Source organism: Leuciscus leuciscus (genome assembly GCF_965113295.1).
Source record: "Leuciscus leuciscus genome assembly, chromosome: 2".
Lineage (NCBI taxonomy): Eukaryota > Metazoa > Chordata > Actinopteri > Cypriniformes > Leuciscidae > Leuciscus > Leuciscus leuciscus.
The window spans coordinates 55,590,241-55,612,084 of record NC_138726.1 but is presented as its reverse complement, the minus strand read 5'-3'; the positions used below and the strand labels follow the sequence as shown (position 1 = coordinate 55,612,084).

Genomic DNA, 21,844 nt, shown 5'->3' with positions numbered 1-21,844 from the left:
AAACGGTATTTAAAATACCGTTATCGTCTCAATGTAAACTACAAAAACGTTTTTTTTGTGAAACGGTGACGTCATGCAAATGTTCAGTCTATAGGCATGTGTGTTTCTTTACAAAGTGACATCGCCATCTACTGGCCTGGCAGCAGAATACAGCATTTTTTTGTTGTTTTCGCGGATCCGTTTGAATGGAGATCATTTTGACAATCCACTTTCAACAGCATTTTTCAGAAATTGCTTACTGCGATATTAATCCATAATTCCATATAGAACCTTTCACATCCATGGAACAGAGGTTTTGTGTGAAAAAAGGATTATTTATAATGTTCTTCACACTAAGAAAAAACGTATATGGAATCGCTGTAAAAAAAAAAAAAAATACGTTTGGAACCTTTATTTTTAAAGGTGTATCTACTTATTTCCAGCACATGCGACTCACTTAATCTCAGCGTGGCTTGTTATGACACAGAGGGGCCGTTTCTAAATGACCTTCTCATCCCATTCCTCTCTGTCCTGATGATGTGGATGTGTGTATTAGGACAGGAGAGGATCAGTGTCATATCTATAATCTAGGCTCATTATAAAGTTGCTGACACATGATCACATGACCAACAAAGTGCAATGAAGTTAGCTTTGACCTCAAATGTTGGTTGCGATGGGTTGTGTGTTTAATCAAATGCATTCAAATTGCGGATACTCTGATATGGGGTAACTTAATATATTGCATTATGACTAGTTCAGTGTCCCGTTAGAGGCCTTTAATACTGTTCATTACCAAGCCATTTAGAGATCTGTCTGACAGAGATGTGCATGATACAATTTAACTTATTTTATTATTTAATTGAATAATGCATTAAATAATAAAATATTTATTTAATAATGATATGTACAGAAAATGGTTTAATTTAATTTAACGACTATTTCACAATATTAACTAAGACCCACAAAAATATCGAAATATATCATTTAAAATATATCAAAATATTCAATGACAGTGTTGTTGTGCTTGAGATAGATATAAAGGAAATGTTTCAAAATGCCATAGCAGTGGACAACTTTAATGAGGATATATATCTAATATCATATGTCTGTGTATATATATATATATATATATCTAATACAAATTCATCAGACATTAAATAACTCTTAAACATGTCAAACAAAAGCAGCCGTGAAGTCATGAAGATGAGCTCTAAACCCTCCGGTTGTCCCGAGAAACTCAAATTTGACCCACATTGAAAACCGTCAATAATTCATGAACTCTTAATCACGGTTCACTGGGTCTAAGGGGCCGTTTACACTGACACGCTCTTCAACTAAAAACATAAAACTTGTTTTGCGTGTTGGATGTTCATTTACAAAAACACTGTTTTGGGGGCCTGAAAACGCAAACTTTAAAATACCGTTATCGTCCCAAAAAGTGCATTTGTGAAACGGTGACGTCATGCACATGTGAATTACATGTTCAATCTATAGGCATGTGTGTTTCTTTAAAAAGTGACATCGCCATCTACTGGCCTGGCAGCACAAGTACTAACGTTTTTAGTACAACATTGTCATGTAAATATGTGGTTTATCTGCTCTCAAAGAGTGTTATGATCGAGAGAAAATAATGGTTACACAACAATGATGTACTAGAAACTTAAAAGATTTTAATTTGCGTTTTTCATGTACAGACGACAACGTTGTCAAAATTATCCTCATTCAAATGGATCAGCAAAAATGACTAAAAACACTGCATTCTGCTGCCAGGCCAGTAGTTGGCGATGTCACTTTAAAATAATAATAATAATAATTACGCGCATAGTAATACGCACGCGCATGACATCACCGTTTTCACAGATTCACGTTTTAGTCGTTTACATGGCGAAGATAACGGTATCGTTTAAAGTTTGAGTTTTCAGGCCCCAAAACATTGTTGTTGTGTAAATAAATGGCCAAAATGCATAAAAAGTTTTCCGTTTTTAGTCGAAAACGGTGTCGTATAAACGGCCCCTTAAAGGAATATTGATGGAGTAACACAATTGGAGGTAAAAGTTGAATATCAATCACTTTTGGCATTTTACATTTCACTTATTTCTAAACAATGCATTATGTTATTTGTCAATGAATGGTGAATTTCTTACAGCTAATAAATAAATCTCCACTGTCTTCAACTGGAACAGCATATAGTCACACTTTACACATCTATCACAATAAATTCACCCCCTCCCTCCACTTACACAAATCCATTTCCTGAGGAACCACAAGTGTTTCGAAAAGTGCTGTTGTGGTTTTTGCTGTCAGTGTTTTAGAGAAAATTGCATCCAGAAGGCTTGTACTCTTTTAATCACAAGTCGCTTGGGATAAAGTGTTTGCTATAAATGTATAAATGTAAAATAAATGATCCCCATTGTGGCTTTGTTGTAGGTAGGGCCGATACACTGTAGGCTAAAAATATGAATTTTTAAAGCTGTGCATACAAAGATTATTGGAGTAGGCTATAATTTAAAAGAAAGAGCTACTTCAAAATTCCGTGTTTAATCGAATGCGCGTTACTTTCAGTTTCTTTATTTTGAGTAAATAGATAAATATGAGATAATTTAAATTTACACAATAAACAAACAAATAGGCAAAAGGCCAAAATATTCTGGATATTCGAGAAGCGCGGGAAATTGATAGGCCCTTTATAAGAACATAAGCTAAATATTCCCTTTGTGGACAAATATAATTTAGGCAACAACCGTTTTGCACGATAAAAAACCCGAAATGTGTCCACAAAAAAATCTCTCTCTCTCTCTCTCTCTCTCTCTCTCTCTCTCTCTCTCTCTCTCTCTCTCTCTCTCTCTCAGTGGTTGGTTGTGAGGGCTCGTCTTTCACTAGAGGCGTTGCTCTTCGGCAGTGGCGCTTCTCTCTGCGAGGCAAAAGAGAAATTTCCGCTTCCTGCACCGATAAACAACTAACGCAACTTGAGAAACACTGGCCGCGAGTTTGACGGCGAACGGCGGATCGGTATACACCCGAGCCTCGGTGTTCGTGGACGGGTGTTCGGGGAGCAGTAGTGGACCAACCCTCCGACAATAGCCGCTTTATTCGGGTTTTCTTTCATTGTTTTCAAACATAAGGTTCCTCCAGTATGTCGGATCGGGGAGGGCTCCCGAGGACTGGAGGAGTACCGTCTCCGCAGCCCTCCAAGCCGATGGCGATCACCTCCAATCGGCCGGTGCACATGAACCTGTACGCCACCTGGGAAGTGGACCGGTCGTCCCCGAGCTGCGTGCCGAGGTAAGGCGCCTCTACACCGGGGAGGGAAGCAGCGATGCACCGCCGGATAATGCGGGAGGTTCAGGGCTTTTTCTTGACGCTTATCCGCAATCTGCGATAGTGGATATAACTAGATGTAATTAATTAGTCAAATTGGGGTGGACAGTTTTCCACACGATGTGTGTGTGTCGCGGTTTGCAGCGAAAGCGATATGAAGAATGAACCTCAATCTGAACACGACAGTGCGGTGAAGACAACCAGAGCAACTTCTGCTTAACAAAGAAATGTTCAGACATGCAGGGTTCATGTGTGGTCTTCAGCCTGACAGTGCTCTGGATTATGTGTCTGGAATGCTGCATGCTTTGTTTCCCAACCTGCTGTTCAGGAAAATATTGGAGTAGTCGAATATTAATAGACCGATATTGCTTTTTTTTTTTTTTTTTTTTGACCATATGGATATATACAGGTATTGTTAAGGTCAGCGTGATTATTGTTCTTATCATTTTAATTTTTATCGGTAGACCCAATATTGACAAAATGAGAACCGATTAGCCTAAATTTAAAGTGAATATCGGGAAAAAATGTCTTCCCATTTAATCCGAGATGATCATATTTATGCATTGTATTCCATCCTGGGAATCGTCTAAAATATATGTTTGGAAATGAATGTATATTAGTGTGACATATCCTAGAAACGCTAGGATTCTATTGTATAGAGTCATGCATTGCATTCCGAAATGGGAATGGAATGGAATTGGATTGGGATTCTGCAATGGTAACTCCAGAGCTTGATCCGTTTTATTCTAACCTGATGTTCTGGAAAATATTGGAGTAAAGGATTGCGATTAACTGATATTGTTTATGTGTTTATTTTATTCGTAGTAGTAATCAGTCTTATTATTATTTCACAATTAATGCTAGTTTGTTTGTAGACCCAATATTAAACAACTTAGAACCAATTAAGTTGATTGTGAATATCGGGAACAATATCTCTCCTCCCCACTTAAAATGAGGAATGCTATTGTATCCTATTCATGCATTGTGTTCCAACCTGGGAATAGTCTGAAATGTAAGTTTGGAAAGCTGCATTGTTGGGAATATATTGATGCGATAGATCCTATAAATGCTGGTTCAGTATGTGCAGGGATTCATATGGAAATCGTCTTGTATATATGGGATGCTGCCATGGTAACTGTAGAGCTTCATGCTTTGAATTCCAACCTGGTGGTCTGGAATATGTTGCAGTCATGTGGCGATCCTAATGTGTAGATTCAGGTTTCAGGCATTGTGTTCTAAATTGGGAATGGTATGGAACTGGTTTGGGATGCTGCCATGGTAACTAGAGCTTCAAGCTTAGTGCTCCAGCCTGGCTTGTGATCAGGTGAACATGTATGTGTCAATCTTCAAAACAACTGTCCGTTTGAAATCCAATACTCCCTGTTGTTTTGGCCTGGAGTTAATATCGGCTACGGATACAGACAACACATGCACGTGAAATGGCTGCCCATAGAAGCTAATTGGTTTATTTGTATTAAATGCGTATTGATGGAGCAATTGGGATAGATCTGGGTTACACAGCGTGCGCTTGTTTTGCATGGCGTCATGCTGCTGTTATTGACAGGAAACTCTAAAAATACATGGAGATATTGATCGGCTTGTTGATGTTTTGTGTTTGGCCGGAGCGGTGGCTGTATTCAAAATGTAATCCATTAGGAAAAGAGCGTAGCGCTCTTCTTTCCACTACTATCATCTTGCTCGCAACTGCTATTAAATATTGATGCAATCTTGTTTTATGTCTAATTCAGGTGGACAATAGCCCTGTAATTCACCCCAGCTACTTAATTAGAGCTAAAGATGGCACAGTGGGCGGCACAGGGCACCCGTGCGGCGCGGGTCTGATTTCTGACTGTGGCTTTGAGTACGTGTTTGTGTCTCTGTGTGAAAACTGCGAATAGGAATGGGATTTGATGAGCATTTAAGGGATAGTTCAGCCAAAAATGAAAATTATGTCATTATTAATCACCCTCAAGTTGATCCAAACCTGTATGAGTTTCTTCTGTTGAACACAAAGGGAGATATTTTGAAGAATGTTGGTCACATTGACTTCCATTACATACTATGGAAGTCAATGGGGACCGACTGTTTGACAACAACTTGAGGGTGAGTAAATGATGACATAATTTATTTTGGGGTGAACTATCCCTTTAACAGCACAGTAACATTTATTGGTTCAAAGTGGACATAATGATACTAATGACTGTCAGTTCAGCAAAAGAGTCAAGAACCGCTCTGGGCTGCGTTTCCTAAAAGCGTCGTAAGACTGAGTAAATCACGCCAACCACCGGCACTAATGGGCTCTACTTTTGGAAAGACAGATACAAATCAGTCATTCAAGGCTCTGTTTACTCCTGGTATTAAGATGCGTTTTGGTCGATCGGATCACAAGTAGATGAGGGAGACGCATTCCCGTTTACTCCTGGTGTTTTAATCCGTCTCTTCTGTCCACTTTCATCCACTTCTGTCCTGATTTCTTCGAGGGGAGGGTTTATGGGCGGGAAATGTTTGTGTTTTTTCAGATCTTTCAATCTAATGGACAAAAATAAGCTTGCGCAATTTACATATGAACTTTAGTTTCTGCTCTGACAGACTCAAGATCAGCCGAACGCTGTGAGTGTGTGTTAGAAATCAGCCGAACGCTGTGAGTGTGTGTTAGAAATCAGGAATGGAGAGAGAACATTGTGTTTGATACGTTTTTCATCTTCAAACCAAACTTGGTTCTTCAGTCGACAGAGTTTAAACCCCGTCTGTATAACCTCTTCTCATAATGTTACGCATGAGTTCAGTAGACGGAGAGCAGACGAGCTTCTGAGGCTGTTTGAACACATTCGATCACATGAGCGATCACAAAGCAATCCGGTCGAATGTGTTTTCATCTTCCTCTGGAAGTGTTGGAAAGTGGACGAGCTCAAAGCGTTTAGACCCGTTTACAGCTGTATTTAGTGTTGCCCACTTGAGGTCCGATCGACCAAAACACATCTTAATACCAGGAGTAATCCTGGCACAAGAGTTCAAGTCGGTTAAAGAGTCATTTATAAGAACCTACTCACTAGAGTAATAGAAAAATGAAGGTTCCTTCTAGTTGTCTTCCTTGGCGTAAATGGGCCTTAAGAACCGTCCTCGATTCCCAAGCCTGCGTTTGGCTGTAGCAAATGAGCTGTCGTCTGTATCTGCGTGTCAAGCGTTTTGTTGTCGCAGGTCTGTCATTTGTCTGATATTTGTTAAGATAAAATCCCTCCTTGCAGAAACCCCTGAGCATCTTTTGGCAGCTGAATCATTGATCGGTGCCAAAGGCCAGCAGGAAAACAGATTGACACCTCATTCAACACAAACAACAACAACAACACATTCAGTGTGCCATTATATTCACACTTCTGTCATACACTTCCCCAGAAAACCTTCAATACAAGGATCTAACCAAATGTTCAAGTAACGAAGTAGTTTGGTCTTTGAAAACACACATCGATCGACCTCAAACATTGACGTCATTGACACCAAAACGCCACTGGTTCTCACAGAACGTGACTAGTCATTTCTGAATTCTGGACAGGAACGTGGGCTTGGTGAGAGCGAGCTAGAGCTTCAGTGGTTTTAATTTCAGTCTGTCCCTCACACAAAGCTATCAGATGACTTTGTTTGATGGCGCACAAGCCGTATGGATCATTTTTTATGGTTGTTTTTTTGTCTTTTATTGCAGATTTACAGATGTAAACACTATGAAAAGATTCTTATCTTTAAGGAGGCCATATTATGCCCTTTTTCAAAGTCGATGTTGTTTTTTGGGCTCTATTAGAATAAGATTTCATGCTTGAATGTTCAAAAACACATAATTTTCCTCATATTCTCCATTGTTGCAGCTCCTCTCTTCCCAGTCTGTCAGTAACGCTCTGGGGTGTGTTTCCCGAAAGCATCGTTAGTCAACTATGGTCGCAAGTTTTGTCGTTATCAGCAGTTCAACGAGTCGGTGTTTCCCGAATCCATCGTTCCAATGAACATTCGACAAACAAACATCATCGCAGAGTCGTGTGTTCGGAACGACAGCTCTCGACCTGTCATTATAATGAGCCAAATAAGCAAGATGATGTTCAGTACAATCTGCATCTTTTAGTTTAGAATACATACAAATGTCATTTACATCGTTTAGTTTGTCAAGAGATTTAAAGCGTCGTTCTTGAAGAGTGTGCGTGTGTGAACGTGCTCTAGTGTGTAAGAACGAGCCTATGATTCAATCTGGAAATAAAGCAAAATAACCGAGAAAAATTAGCATTAGTCCTCAGATGTCATGTCCGTAATTTATAGCAAAACATCTGCCGTTAATTCGATCTCTAACAGATTCATTAAAAGTAGTTATTACTCCAACACCTGCGTGACATCATTAACTAACGCGGTTGAACGACCAATTTGTGACAATACGGTTTCGGGAAACAGTCGTGACTAGATAGTTGATTTCTTCAACAATGCTTCTTACTACAGAAGTGAAGCAGCGAGTTACGACGTTGTACGGGAAACACACCCCTGCTTAGTTCCTGTCTCTATGAAGCCCCTCCTTCTGAAAAGCACACTGTGCTCTGATTGGTTGGCTGGAGCAGTGTGTGTTGTGATTGGTCAAGCGCTTTGAGTGTGTTTGGGAAATGCCCCGCCCCTTACCATAATCGCTTAACTAACTCAACCAGGCCCCGCCCCTTTATTTAGCGTATTCATTGGGCGGGAAATATTTAAATGAGGAATTTTTTGTTCCTGGAAGAAAACTCATGACTACAATTAAGGCTTTGTAGACTCTTTTTTTATGCTCAAACAGCAACATTACATCCTAAAGAAAGATACAAATAAAAATAGTGAACTATTCCTTAAATTTGAGAATTTTTGGTCATTCGAGGCGTATTAGCATTGTGTTTGGCACAGACTCTGGTTACTTCCTGTTCATCTGCTTCTGTTTCCCTCTGCAGTCTGAAGGCTGGCGATGTCACATCCTTTTGTTTGCGCTGCCACCGATTTCTAGAGTCACGCTTTGTTCACATAATTTGATTGCCGAGCACAAAAAGAGAAGAAATGAAGCCGACAGTCTGAGAGACGAGGATGGAGGGAGATGCAGAGAGAGTTCACACTGGAAATGTGAGTTAGGGAGCGAGGGAGTGAAGGGGGGGATGATGGGACGAGGGTGGAAAGGTAATTGTTTCTGCCGCAAGATTCTGAGAGAGAGAAACGAAACTGTGGCACCCAATCAATATCGACAGGCCGGCTCTCCAAACTGAGATTGAGTTCTCCTTGATATCCACAAGAACCATCGGAGAGCTGGAGGCTACGGCTGAATCAGCTCTGAAGGTCATCGCCACTGAGACCATTGCTTTGGCTGTTCTTGGTTTTAATCTGAACAATATGTCTGTGCAAATTATATATTTTTTAAAAATCCCTTTTATTCTAAACTCAGATCCATTCTGGCACAGAACGCAGACCTTTGATGATCTGCTTGATCCAGTTTCACAACAACATTTAAAATGATTTAATCCGTAAGTAATGACAACATATGTTTGTGCATTGCTACAACTCATCAAAATAAGTTAAGCAATTTACTTTTTTATAGTATACAAGATTGAACTCATGTTTAAGTCAGTTTAATGTGATTTAAGTTGAAATGACTCAAAAATTCAAGTTGATCGTACTTAAAAATTTAAGGCAGCATCTTTTTTATTGATTTAAAATTAATGTAAAATTAATTATTTGATGTAAAATTAGCTTATTATTATTATTAAAGGACAAATCCAGTGAAAAATGAACCTAGGGGTAATTAACACATGGTTACCGAGTCGATCGTTCCCTGGAGTGCGTTTTCATGATAATCGAATGTAAAGAGTTTTACTTATAAAAACAGATTAGCTCATAACACTAGTATATTGGGCACAGAGTAAGTAAAAACAAATCGCAAGTTAATACCACTAACAAGGCTCAAAATAGCCTCACACTAACACGGTAGCATAATGAGGGTCCCTACATGCAAACCGAAGCATTGAGAACTTTGTAAGTGTACAGACAGTTTAATAAGAAGATACTTTATAAAGACAGTACATTACGCGTTTACATGCAGGATCCATCTTGGAAAACAGTCTCGACTAATCGACTCACAAACGCCGCGCTAAGTGAGCTGGTCGATAGGAATTACGCATAGTGAAATCTAACGTAGCGCGGCGTTCGTGACTCGATTAGTCGAGACTGTTTTCCAAGATGGATCATGTAAACGCGTAATGTACTGTGTAAGTACTGTGTAATGTAAGTGTTATGAGCTAATCTGTTTTTATAAATAAAACTCTTTACATTCGATTATCATGAAAACGCACTCCAGGGAACGATCGACTCGGTAACCATGTGTTAATTACCCCTAGGTTCATTTTTCACTGGATTTGTCCTTTAATGAATTGGCTGTGCATTACAGGGATTTATTTATTTGTATTAATTTGTTAATTGATTTTGTTTTCATTGTTTATTATTCTGCCATACAACTCCCCTTAATTGTTTTATTGTTCTTAATATTTTGAATTAGCTTTTATTTTTATATATATATATATATATATATATTTTAATAGTTTTAATTTTACGTTTTAGTAATTTTATGTGCTTTTGTCATTTTTATTAGTATTTGTTTATATTTATATTTAGTTAATTTATTTTTATTTCATTTTTTTCAGTACTTCAAAACTTATTTTATTTTAGTTAATTGCCAAGGCAACATTTCTAATTTTCTTTTTTTTTTATTAGATAAAATATAAATAATTCCAGAATTTTTAAAATTTATTTATTTATTTAATTTTTTTAAAAATATTTTTAATGTTTAACTTTTGACCTCTTTCACAGTAACAGCACCGAGGCTCATTGCCTGTTCAGTAAGACATGTGTGAACTAGTGCTAAATGTTATTAAACTCACGACTTGCCCTTGCAAGATCTTCCCTGCCTTCACTGAAAGTGTTGGGGAATTTTCGACAGTTGCATTATGGGTAGTCTTTGCTCGGGAGCGGAGATGAGAGATGCCTGACATTCCTCTCCATCCTTGAAATTGGGAAATCCTCACGGCTCTGCCGTTTCAGTGATTGTCCCTGCAGGATCTCGTCCCATCCTCGCAGAGCTGATCAAGATGGACTTTCCCATTTTCTCCTTTCCTTCCTTCCTTCCCTCGCTCAGGTGGAGGATTATTCTCTCTTTCTCAGAGTCAGACAGTCGCACTCTTCAAACTAAAGACTCGCTGCTGCACTAAAGCCGTACATGTAAAATATACTGTATGAGATTTAATTCATTTAAGCAGTTTTGTCTACATCATTTGCTCTGATTAATTATACACTGATTAGCCTAAACATTGACCTAATATTGTCATGAAGAGCTGTACATCATTTTTTATCATAATTAATGTTAAATCCAACTTTTATTTTGGTGGGTTGTATTGAAGACCTTTGAGTTTTTGCGTTTGTATTTGTTAAATATATTCTTTTCACCTTCAATTTAATGGATCATGTGATCTTTATGGTGTTTCTCTGGTTTCACCTGCATATATTCTCATGCATCAGCTTTGTTCCTGTCAGTGTTGTGCATGTTTATGTCATCATCATAACTGTTATGAAACCATACACTCTGCCAATGCAGAACTGAAAAATGTTGACGGCATTGATTATTAACTGATGAGTCCATGCGAGTGAAACCAGAGCAATGACCCACTGGAACGCTGAGATACTGACACGTTTATCAGTGTGTGTGTGTGTGTGTGTGTCACAACAGGCCTGTCAGTGGTCATGTGACTCAACTGCAAAACTACTGACTGCTGGGATCCTGAAGCTTATTATGAAGGCTTAACACTGACACACGAGAGCGGCGTACACTTCATCTGTGTAAGTGTGTGTTTCTGCACGACACATGCTTGCGATGATGATGATGATATAACCTGAGGAACTGAATCAACAGCAGCGTTCTGACATGTTTCCTGGGATTGTTAACTGTATTTCTAATGATACACACACACACACACACACACACACACACACACACACACACACACACACACACACACACACACACACACACACACACTCTCGTGTCATTAGGCCAGAGACACACTGACCCACTGACACACAGAGACGGCAGTCGCATGATTTCAGTCATTCATAACATCAAGATATGACTGATGATGATGATATCACAGACTAATATTATATCTAGTTAATATTCTCATTCAGTTATTGTTCTGATTTGTAATATGTTTGATCAATGCAGTGAGTCATGACTCAGTAACACATGATAGAAAATCTAATATGCATCTCACGGTTTTATGGCTGGAATTTGATGAATCTGGTTCTAATTTTTATTAAAATTATGGTATTTCAGCATTATTTATACTATGATATTATTTATTAATATTTTGAGTTAGTGTTTATTTTTGATATCATTATAATATAGCATACCATTATAATAATAATAGTAGTATATGTTAGTGTTATATTAGCTTATATCAGTTTACATTTACAATTTACTTTAAGTTTTAGTAATGTTGTCGTGCTTTTGTCATTTTCCTTAGTTTTTTGGGGTATATATTTCTAATATAATTTTAACAGATTTTTATTTTTAATTATTTACAGTTTTAGTCATTTAATAATTATTTAAACTTTTTACATATTATAATTCGAACATTGCTTTATTAGAAAATAATGCCTAATACAGTTTGTAGATTCTCAAACATTATGAAAAAAAAAAAACCATAATGACAAATAAGCAAATATTTGTCATGATAATAAATATCATATGAGAAAGAATATTCCTAATTGTCAGTCCTGTGTAGAAAACAGATGTGCTTTTAAATATTAAAACAAATTAAATTCAGATTCCACATGGACAAATAACTGAAAAACACATTGTATTTCCTGTCAGATGTTTGAGTCACAGACAGTGCATGACATCATCATCATCATCATCATCATCATAAGGCGTGGACGTTTAGTCTTTCAGCTCCAGTGATGATGTCATTACTCCGATTAAATTTCAGTCTCTCTGAGTCTGATTTGAATAATAAGGGTGTGTGTGTGTGTGTGTGTGTGTGTGTGTGTGTGTGTGTGTGTGTGTGTGTGTGTGTGTGTGTGTGTGTGTGTGTGTGTGTGTGTGTGTGTGTGTGTGTGTGTGTGTGTGTGTGTGTGTGTGTGTGTGTGTGTGTGTGTGTGTGTGTGTGTGTGTGTGATCGACATGTTGGTGTGTGTGTCGTTCTCCACACCCTTTCTTCTCGGCTGCGGTTGCAATCGAGCATCTGTGTGTGTGTGTGTGACAGCAGAGACACATTCTTCACCGCTGAACTTCAATATATACCAATATATCAGTCACTGCAGATTCATAATCATCATGCCTTCTGATCTTCAAGGCATGTCGGCGTAATTTTCCATATTGTGCCGCTGTTTACATTTATCGACTGATTCCGATGACGTGCCGATTATATCATGCATCTCTAGTTCTGAGTCAAGTATGTGGTTGCTAGGGTGTTTCTAGGTGGTTAAAATAGCCCATTTTCCAGTTTCATTTTCCAGTCTAAAGATATGCCTTTCAGTCAGTGTGTGTTTCACTGGTTTTATTGTCCACAAAGTGAAATATTGCTCATTATGAACCGTAATAATAATGGAGAAACGTTCACTCTCCTTCATTGCTTTTCTATGTCATCTCCAAATAAGATTAACAGTCTTAGCATCATTAGTAGCTAATCGTGTGTGTGTGTGTGTGTGTGTGTGTGTGTGTGTGTGTGTGTGTGTGTGTGTCAGAGCTGGTGAGAGTCTATTCATCTCTTTAAACTGATCAGTGTTTAACTTGTTTTGCAGGACTGACAAAATTATTAATTGATAGACCTCTATTATACACTTGCCGGTGGTTTCAAGGTTATAATTGAATCAATATTTGTCATGAGCATACATAATGTGTCCAATAATATGAAGATAATTTAAAAAGTACTTTTAATTTATTTATTATAGATTTTAATATTGATAAAAAGCCGCTTTATTTGCCATACAACTGGAAAGACGTTTTACAGTATTATTTTATATACTATTATAGTATTTATTTATGAATATATGTTTAATTGGCTTTTATTTTTTAAGTGTTCAGGTTTCATTTCTAATTTTAGTAAAAAAAAGAAATCATATTTAAACATTTTTTTTTATTATTTCAGTTTTATTAATTTAAGTACTTAAAATTAAACTTGCATATTTTAGTTACTTGCCAAAACCACATTTCTAATTTTTCTTTAAGGTTAAGTTTTTCATCAAATATATATTTTTAAATGTAATTTAATGCAATTTTATTTTTCAAAAAGTTTGTTTCTATAGTTTTAGTTCGCAGTAACAACACTGACGGTCCATCATTCCTTTAACCTCAAACTCATTTGATTTAGCATCAACCCTTTAAAGAGTGTGTATCTACAGACACACACCAGTGTGTGTGATTTCAGAGCCTCACGGAGTCTGTTTTGAGATCAGTGGAAATGAAAGCTGAGCGAGTGTTTGATGGATGTCTCATGTTGTTTTGAGAGTGCGTTCAGCGTGCGGGACGTCCCGCGGTGTGTGGGACTTCCATGACGTACATGTGTCTCTTATCTGTCCAGAACAGAAAGGTCACAGAGTCGTGTCATCGTCTCTGAAGATTACGCCGATGCTTTCGCTTTCTGTCAGAAAGTGAACCGTTTACACCCAGACGTCAGAATGATTTAGAAAAAAATTGAAAATTGAACAATTGAAAGTTGCGAAAAAAGTTGAAAAAAAAAGGCTTTTTAATATTTTGATTTTGAAGTGTCCTATGGATTATTTTTTATGATTATTACTATAAATTTAAATGTATACATTTTTCATAGCCTAGTTCAGGAACACTAATATTTATTTTGACCATTTTCTTTTGACATTTATTATCATGACAATCAAGCTCAATTACTCAATTACTGTTATTTGTGATAATCTCATTCCTGTTTTTTTCTAATTAAATAAACAAATTAAATTAATTTCAACAAATACTATCATATACTTGAAGTTATACTTTACAAATATACTTAAACGTGTGTGTGTATAGATATACACATATTTGCATTGTCAAGAGCTTAAAATATTTGTATTAGTGCAAAGGCAAATGTTTCTCTGTGAATAGTTTGTCAACCCATTTTATGTAATTTATTGCATTCATTTCAATTTACGCAAGTATTATTATTTTTTAATTTTTTTATTTACACATTGTGTTTTATGAATGATACATGCTTCATTGTCAAATATGTCACACTGCATAAAAACTCATAAAATTGGTTTAATTTTCTTTATGCATATACAGTGTGTGTGTGTGTGTGTATATATATAATTCTTTTTTTCTCTTGACAGTTTTTGTGATTTTGATTCATCGTAGAAAACGATTTAACTCTAATAATCTCTTCAAGCCATGGGCCAAACATAAGCGATTAACTAAAACTCTGCAAACTTTAACCGTAGCGCATCAGACATTAACCTCACAAACACAGTTAGTAAAGTTAATTCAGTATCGGGACTCTACAGGAGTGGCTAATGGGGGCAAAGACTGGACTAACCCCATTTGAAGTGTGTTTTGAAGTGAGCAAAAGCAGTGTGTGTGTGTGTGTGTGTGCGATGTGAACGTTGCCCGGGGGTCTTAGCATGTCTAGGGAGATGAGCTCGACTCGTGAGCGGATCGCCACCGAGGACGTGAAGGAACAGACTCGTCCTTCCCGCGAGCGACTGGAAGATGGAGGGAGGAGAGGACGGAGGGAGGGGTATTATGGAGGAGAAGATGGAGGGAGGGGTATTATGGAGGAGAGGATGGAGTGAGCGTTATTACGGAGGAGAGGATGGAGGGAGGGTTATTATAGAGGAGAGGATGGAGGGAGCGTTATTACGGAGGAGAGGATGGAGGGAGCGTTATTACGGAGGAGAGGATGGAGGGAGGGTTATTATAGAGGAATGGAAAGCTTTGTCAGAACGGATCTTGCACTGGGCGAAAGACACGAGTCTATTGTACAACATCCATTAAGAGCCAAATGTCTGTTATACTTGTGCATGTTTGTGTTTGCCCACCTACTTTCCTGGTTAATTTTAGCCTGTTATAATGTGTGTGTGTGTGTTCACTGTCCCCATTCCACTGGTTCTTTACATTGTCTTGTTTATGCATGCATGTATGACTGCATATTTGTATACATGTCACTGAACAATGTTATCACGATCAGCACGTCTCTCTCTCTCTCTCTCTCTGTGTGTGTGTGCACGTGCATCCAGCTTCAGCATTTACCATTTAAATCCCCATTTAGAGCAAGAAGAAACTATGAAAATTAATAATTAATTTGGCAAACACTGTAAAAAGGAAAGTGATATTTTCCTGCGATTGCAGTCAGTTATAAATGAATGATCTATCCATTCTTTTCATTTTGAAAATACACTGTAAAAAAATCTCCTGTTTAATTTATGGGGAAAAACTGGCAGCTGTGGTTGCCAGAAATTCACAGTAAAAAAAAATACTGTGACAGTGGGTCTCATTCACTAAGCATGCGTACGCACAGATTTGTGTGTGAAATTTGCGTACGAATGATTATATTGAGGCTATATTGACATTGCACTATAAATAAACATTATCCTTATGAAAATATCATATATGAAGAACACCGATATGATAAACCATCATACTGGCATCTTAGGGTACGTCACTGACCCTTAACTTGTGTAACGGTAGTGTAAAAGAGATCAAACATGTGTAACGGTAGTGTAAAAGAGATCATACTTGTGTAACATAGTGCAAAAGTGATCAAACTTGTGTAACGGTAGTGTAAAAGACATCATACTTGTGTAACGGTAGTGTAAAAGTCATCATACTTGTGTAACGGTAGTGTAAAAGTCATCATACTTGTGTAACGGTAGTGTAAAAGGGATCATACTTGTGTAACGGTAGTGTAAAAGTGATCATACTTGTGTAACGGTAGTGTAAAAGGCATCATACTTGTGTAACGGTAGTGTAAAAGTCATCATACTTGTGTAACGGTAGTGTAAAAGGCATCATACTTGTGTAACGCTAGTGTAAAAGGCATCATACTTGCGTAACGGTAGTGTAAAAGTGATCATACTTGTGTAATGGTAGTGTAAAAGTCATCATTGTTGTTAAAATTGTACGCCATTTGCATTGGTCTAAAGTCAGACTTTCTAAGATTATAGCTAACATAGATTCCACATGTGATGGATGCAGACAGGCTCCCGCAACACTACTGCATATGTTTTGGACATGTCCAAATCTTTACATGTTCTGGACTAATATCTTCGAGACCTTCTCTGGGCTATTTGGAGAGGTAGTAGAACCATCTCCATTTATTGCATTGTTTGGTGTGGCCCATGAAAATATTAGTTTTACTAAAAGTAAAAGTAAAATATTGGCCTTCTGTTCTCTTTTGGCTAGAAGACTGATACTGATTAAATGGAAAGACCCTTTGCCACCTACATTTAATCAATGGGTAAGAGAAGTTATGTACCATCTTAAGCTGGAGAAAATTAGGTATACAGTCAGAGGGTCTACTGGGGCATTTTATAATATCTGGCAACCTTTTCTAAATTTTGTGGAGGGAATGAAAGCAGACAATATGACATTGTAAAAGAAAGAGGGAGGGGAATATTATTCATACTTACTTTATGTTGTTTATTTATTTATTGATTGTTACTATCTCTTTATGGACGCCTGATCATGTATAGTATCTTTATGTTTATGTCTGGTATTTGAGGGATGGGGAGTTGAGTTTTGTATATCTTTGTTCTTTCTGTATAATTTGAAAACAATAAAAAAACCTTAATCAAAAAAAAAATCATCATTCTTGTGTAACGGTAGTGTAAAAGTCATCAAACTTGTGTAACGGTAGTGTAAAAGTCATCAAACTTGTGTAACGGTAGTGTAAAATCCATCAAACTTGTGTAACGTAGTGTAAAATCCATAAAACTTGTGTAACGGTAGTGTAAAAGTGATCAAACTTGTGTAACGGTAGTGTAAAAGTCATCATACTTGTGTACTTGTGTAACGGTAGTGTAAAATCCATCAAACTTGTGTACCGGTAGTGTAAAATCCATCAAACTTGTGTAACGGTAGTGTAAAAGTGATCATTCTTGTGTAACGGTAGTGTAAAATCCATCAAACTTGAGTAACGGTTTGAGTGATCAAACTTGTGTAACGGGAGTGTAAAATCCATCAAACTTGTGTAACGGTAGTGTAAAAGTGATTGTACTTGTGTAACGATAGTGTAAAAGTGATCATACTTGTGTAACGGTAGTGTAAAATCCATCAAACTTGTGTAACGGTAGTGTAAAAGTGATCTTACTTGTGTAACGGTAGTGTAAAATCCATCCAACTTTATGTAACGGTAGTGTAAAATCCATCAAACTTGTGTAACGGTAGTGTAAAAGTGATCATACTTGTGTAACGGTAGTGTAAAATCCATCAAACTTGTGTAACGGTAGTGTAAAAGTGACCATACTTGTGTAACGGTAGTGTTAAAGTGATCATAGAGCTGCACCGGAGACTGGAAGAAACCTGAGAGCTGCTGTGTTGTGGTATGTACTGTTGGTGTGTGTGTGTGTGTGTGTGTGTGTGTGTGTGTGTGTGTGTGTGTGCGTGTGTGCGCGCGCGCATGTTTTTCTGTGGCTGAGTAAAAATATGTGATTGTGAAACTGCGAGAGAGACGGGGGAGTGTCGCACACAGAGGAAAGTGTTATTGCTCAATGAAGCTCAACACACTTCTCTACACAACAGCTGTGGTTGATCTTATTTGTGATTTGTTGTTTCCTATAAAACAACACACATGGCATGTCAGGAGTAGGAGGAGTTGAGTACGAGTTACAGCCCTTTAGAAAGTGCCATGGTGTGTGTGTGTGAGTGTCTGTGTGTGTGTGAGTGAGAGAGAGAAACTGCATTGCAGAACTAGATTGCGGCTTTATTAAGTGGGACAGACTGAGAATGAGAGATCATGTCTGGAAAACAATGAGGAGGGAAACGGGACATCAAGTGGATCAGAAAATAAGATCTTTGCTGTTTTTTTGTTGTTGTTTTTTGGTTAGTTTGTTTATTAAAGATGAAGTGTGTAATCTCTTCTGCACCAAACAACCCTATCTTCCTTTAGTAGTCAAACAAGAACTCCTCAGCTATACTAGGTGGTTGCTAGAGTGTTTTGGATGGTTGCTAGGGTGTTTTTGGTGGTTGCTAGGGTGTTTTGGGGTGGTTGCTAGGGTGTTTTGGGGGGTTGCTAGGTGGTTGCTAAGGTTTTTTGGGTGGTTGCTAGGTGGTTGCTAAGGTGTTTTGGGGGGTTGCAAGGTGGTTGCTCCCTGGCCAAAGTGACAACACTCCTGCGTCCTCAAATCTCTGTGATATGCAACTTTCCTTCAGTGCAATATTTTGGGAAATCCCACTTACTCATTCACACTCACACTCGCACACACACACGCTTACACACTCACTCACGCTCACACACTCACTCACACACACAATCACTCACACTCACTCTCGCGCACACACACACACACACACACACACACACACACACACACACACACACACACACACAAATATAGTAAAGGTAAACAAACCGATTGAATCTCTCTCTCACTCACTCACACACACACACACACACACACTGTTCTTCACAGGGGTCGGTTGAAGGCTATTGTCTTCACAGCATGACGACTAAATTGTAGAATCATTTGATTGCTCCCATGGGGCTCAAACACACACACACACACACACACACACACACACACACACACACACACACAGAGAGAGAGAGAGAGAGACTAGAGTGATTCTCATCCAATCAGCCGGGTTCTGGGTGTGACCCTCACCCAAACCCATTGCAGACTCTTCAATCAGAGCCATTTAGCCACGATTGAACCGCTGATCTCAGACCTGCCCTGAGCGTCACATGATGATGATGATGATGATGATGATGATGATGATGCGGGTCGGGATTTCAGCCGTCATGTAAATTCTGTCCTCATTATTAACTCTCCTTCAGTCGCGCACACACACACACACACACACACACACACACACAGGAGTGAGTTAAGCTGTTGTTCAGTGTGAACTGGAACATGTTTGTGCAGATGATGATGATAATGATGATGATGATGACGATATTACTGTGGGAAACTGTCAGATGAGCACATGACACTGAGAGATGGCACGACAGGAAGAGGAAGTGGCATAATGACTGACAGATTCATTAGACACTTAATCTTCCGTGAATCACATCCTGTTCACTGCCTGATGAAATCATCTGATGTTGAAATATTAATGACTTTATTTTAAAGACACGATTGAATGCCTGTATAATATCAGTGCAGGACTTTTACTCCTGGTTGTTAATGGGCTTTCACAGTGTTCAGCCGTACACCGGTTACATTACTTGCCCTCCGTTTATTTACCGTTGTGGAAAATGTCCTCACTGTGAAACCACTGCTTGTTAATGTGTGTGTGTGTGTGTGTGTGTGTGTGTGTGTGTGTGTGTGTGTGTGTGTGTGTGTGTGTGTGTGTGTGTGTGTGTGTGTGTGTGTACATAAAACAACTCTCATTTCATATATTTCACAGACTGTTTCCTATTTGTAACTATTATCTATTATTTATGGTTTTGAATTTATATTTGTCCTAAAACACTCATTTAAATCTGTTAAAACTATGATTTGAACTGACTTCTCCAAGACTAAAGGCGCGTCACAATTCGTGTGCTTGCGTACTCATCTTTCCCGCTTTGTAGTATAAATAGTGCTAAACTTCATCACAATTGAAAAACAGAACTGAACCACGAAAATGTACTGTACTTTTTAATATAAAAATATTAATTACGCCTCGATCATTCATGTTAGTTCATAGTGCATTAACAATGTTAAGAGATACAGCTTTAATAAAATGTAAAAATAAACAATATTTTTATTAACCTTAATTAAAGTTAAAAATGGAATCTTATTGTAAAGTGTTACCATTTCATATAAATCCATACATACTTAAAGATGGCCATCTTTATTTATCTACACAAAGGCCATAGCATTGAAGTTATATATATATATATGTATGTATGTGTGTGTGTGTGTGTGTGTATATATATATACACACACACACACACACACACACACACACACACACACACACACACACACACACACACACACACACACACACACATATATATTATACACACACACACACACACACACACACACACATACATAATATATATTATGTGTGTGTGTATGTGTGTGTATTTGCTTGAGGCACTAACTTTAGCGTCCTCTCAGTCTCGACGGCAAACACACTGCTGTTCTCCACTAATGCAGCATCTACTCAACAAATTAATAACTTTATAATGATATGAAAACACTTACGGTAGTGTATCACTGTATACATACCATTTCATTCTGTCATTCTCTGTTTTACACCCGCTCCGTGTAGCGCAGTCTCACGAGTCAAAACAAACTCCACGAGCGTCAGTGATGTTTTATTGCTCCTCTAGAGGGCGCTCTAGTTCTGTATAACAGCAGACGCTTCTCCGCCGCTCCAGCAACGGACGCAACCCGGAAAAACTATCGGTATGGATTAGGGAAGCACAAAATATCGGCCACCATATCGGTATCGGCCAATATATGATCATTTTTAATGTTATCATTATCGGCCCGATAAGAAAATGTGGCCGATATATTAAAGCTGAAAAATAATGTATTATTTCCTCCAGCTGAAACACTTCAGATGCGCACTGATCATCATGATGGTTTTGAATTGCTTGAAATATGATTGAAATCACTTAAAAAAAGGAAAATACAGTTCAGTGCAACATGTGCAGAGCAATGATACATAAAATTATAATGAGAACATTATTATAATTGTGTGCTTTGGGCATGGATTTTAATGGTGACTTTTTTGTAATCAGGCTCTCAGAAATTATATAAAAATTTGGATTTAGATTTATCGGCCAATATATCAGTTATCGGCTTACAAATATAAAGCTTTATCGGTATCGGCCAAAATGTTAATATCGGTGACTCCCTAGTGTGGATTTTTGCAGATAACCCATTGTTCCAGCAGTCGTTATTGTTGCAGATTAATCGGCAAAGCCTCTATCGGACACTTCATGCACTGTCGCAGTTTAGTTTCGTAGTGGAGGGGGAGGAGCTTTCAGACTGATGATGTATGATAACATTACCATATTAAGTTCACACATGATTGAGTGCATAAGAATGCAGTATTGCGTATATAGTGTGTTATTTGTGACACAGCCTGAGAATCTTCATGCTCTGATGAAACCGATCAGGAATGTGGAAAGAGTTTCTGTAAGTCTGCGTGAGAAATGAGTCGTGAGTAACCGTGAGTAACCGTGAGTAACCGTGAGTAACCGTGAGTAACCGTGAGTAACCGCGAGCGCAGGAGTGTTTCTGCAGGAGTGTGAGCAGCAGATCCACTGTCCGTGATTCTGAGGAGGAAATCACTGGTTTGACATCATGTGTCTCGTTCAGGAATGATGGATTCAGTGATGCTGATCAACCG

General features: G+C 38.1%; 1 protein-coding gene and 2 long non-coding RNA genes across 4 annotated transcripts in view; all 3 read left to right on the top strand.

The window, feature by feature from the left end:
* The first annotated feature begins 2,859 nt into the window (after positions 1-2,859).
* The window catches only part of pacs1 (phosphofurin acidic cluster sorting protein 1), a 56,385-nt gene continuing 37,400 nt past the window's right edge, over positions 2,860-21,844 (top strand). For both annotated transcript variants that reach the window (XM_082162338.1, XM_082162337.1), the window contains exon 1: positions 2,860-3,261. In XM_082162338.1, the coding sequence (XP_082018464.1) occupies positions 3,113-3,261 (149 nt within the window). In that variant the 5' untranslated portion in view covers positions 2,860-3,112. The remainder of the gene's footprint in view (positions 3,262-21,844) is intronic.
* Positions 17,187-19,837, top strand: LOC309493360. The gene is made up of 2 exons (XR_014203865.1): positions 17,187-17,417; positions 17,476-19,837. It is a non-coding gene; the product is annotated as an uncharacterized lncRNA (long non-coding RNA).
* Positions 20,648-21,844, top strand: part of LOC309493363 — a 2,591-nt gene continuing 1,394 nt past the window's right edge. The window contains exons 1-2 of the long non-coding RNA XR_014203869.1: positions 20,648-21,674; positions 21,725-21,844. The exon at positions 21,725-21,844 is cut by the window's right edge and continues 1,238 nt beyond it. This is a non-coding gene — a long non-coding RNA (uncharacterized lncRNA). The remainder of the gene's footprint in view (positions 21,675-21,724) is intronic.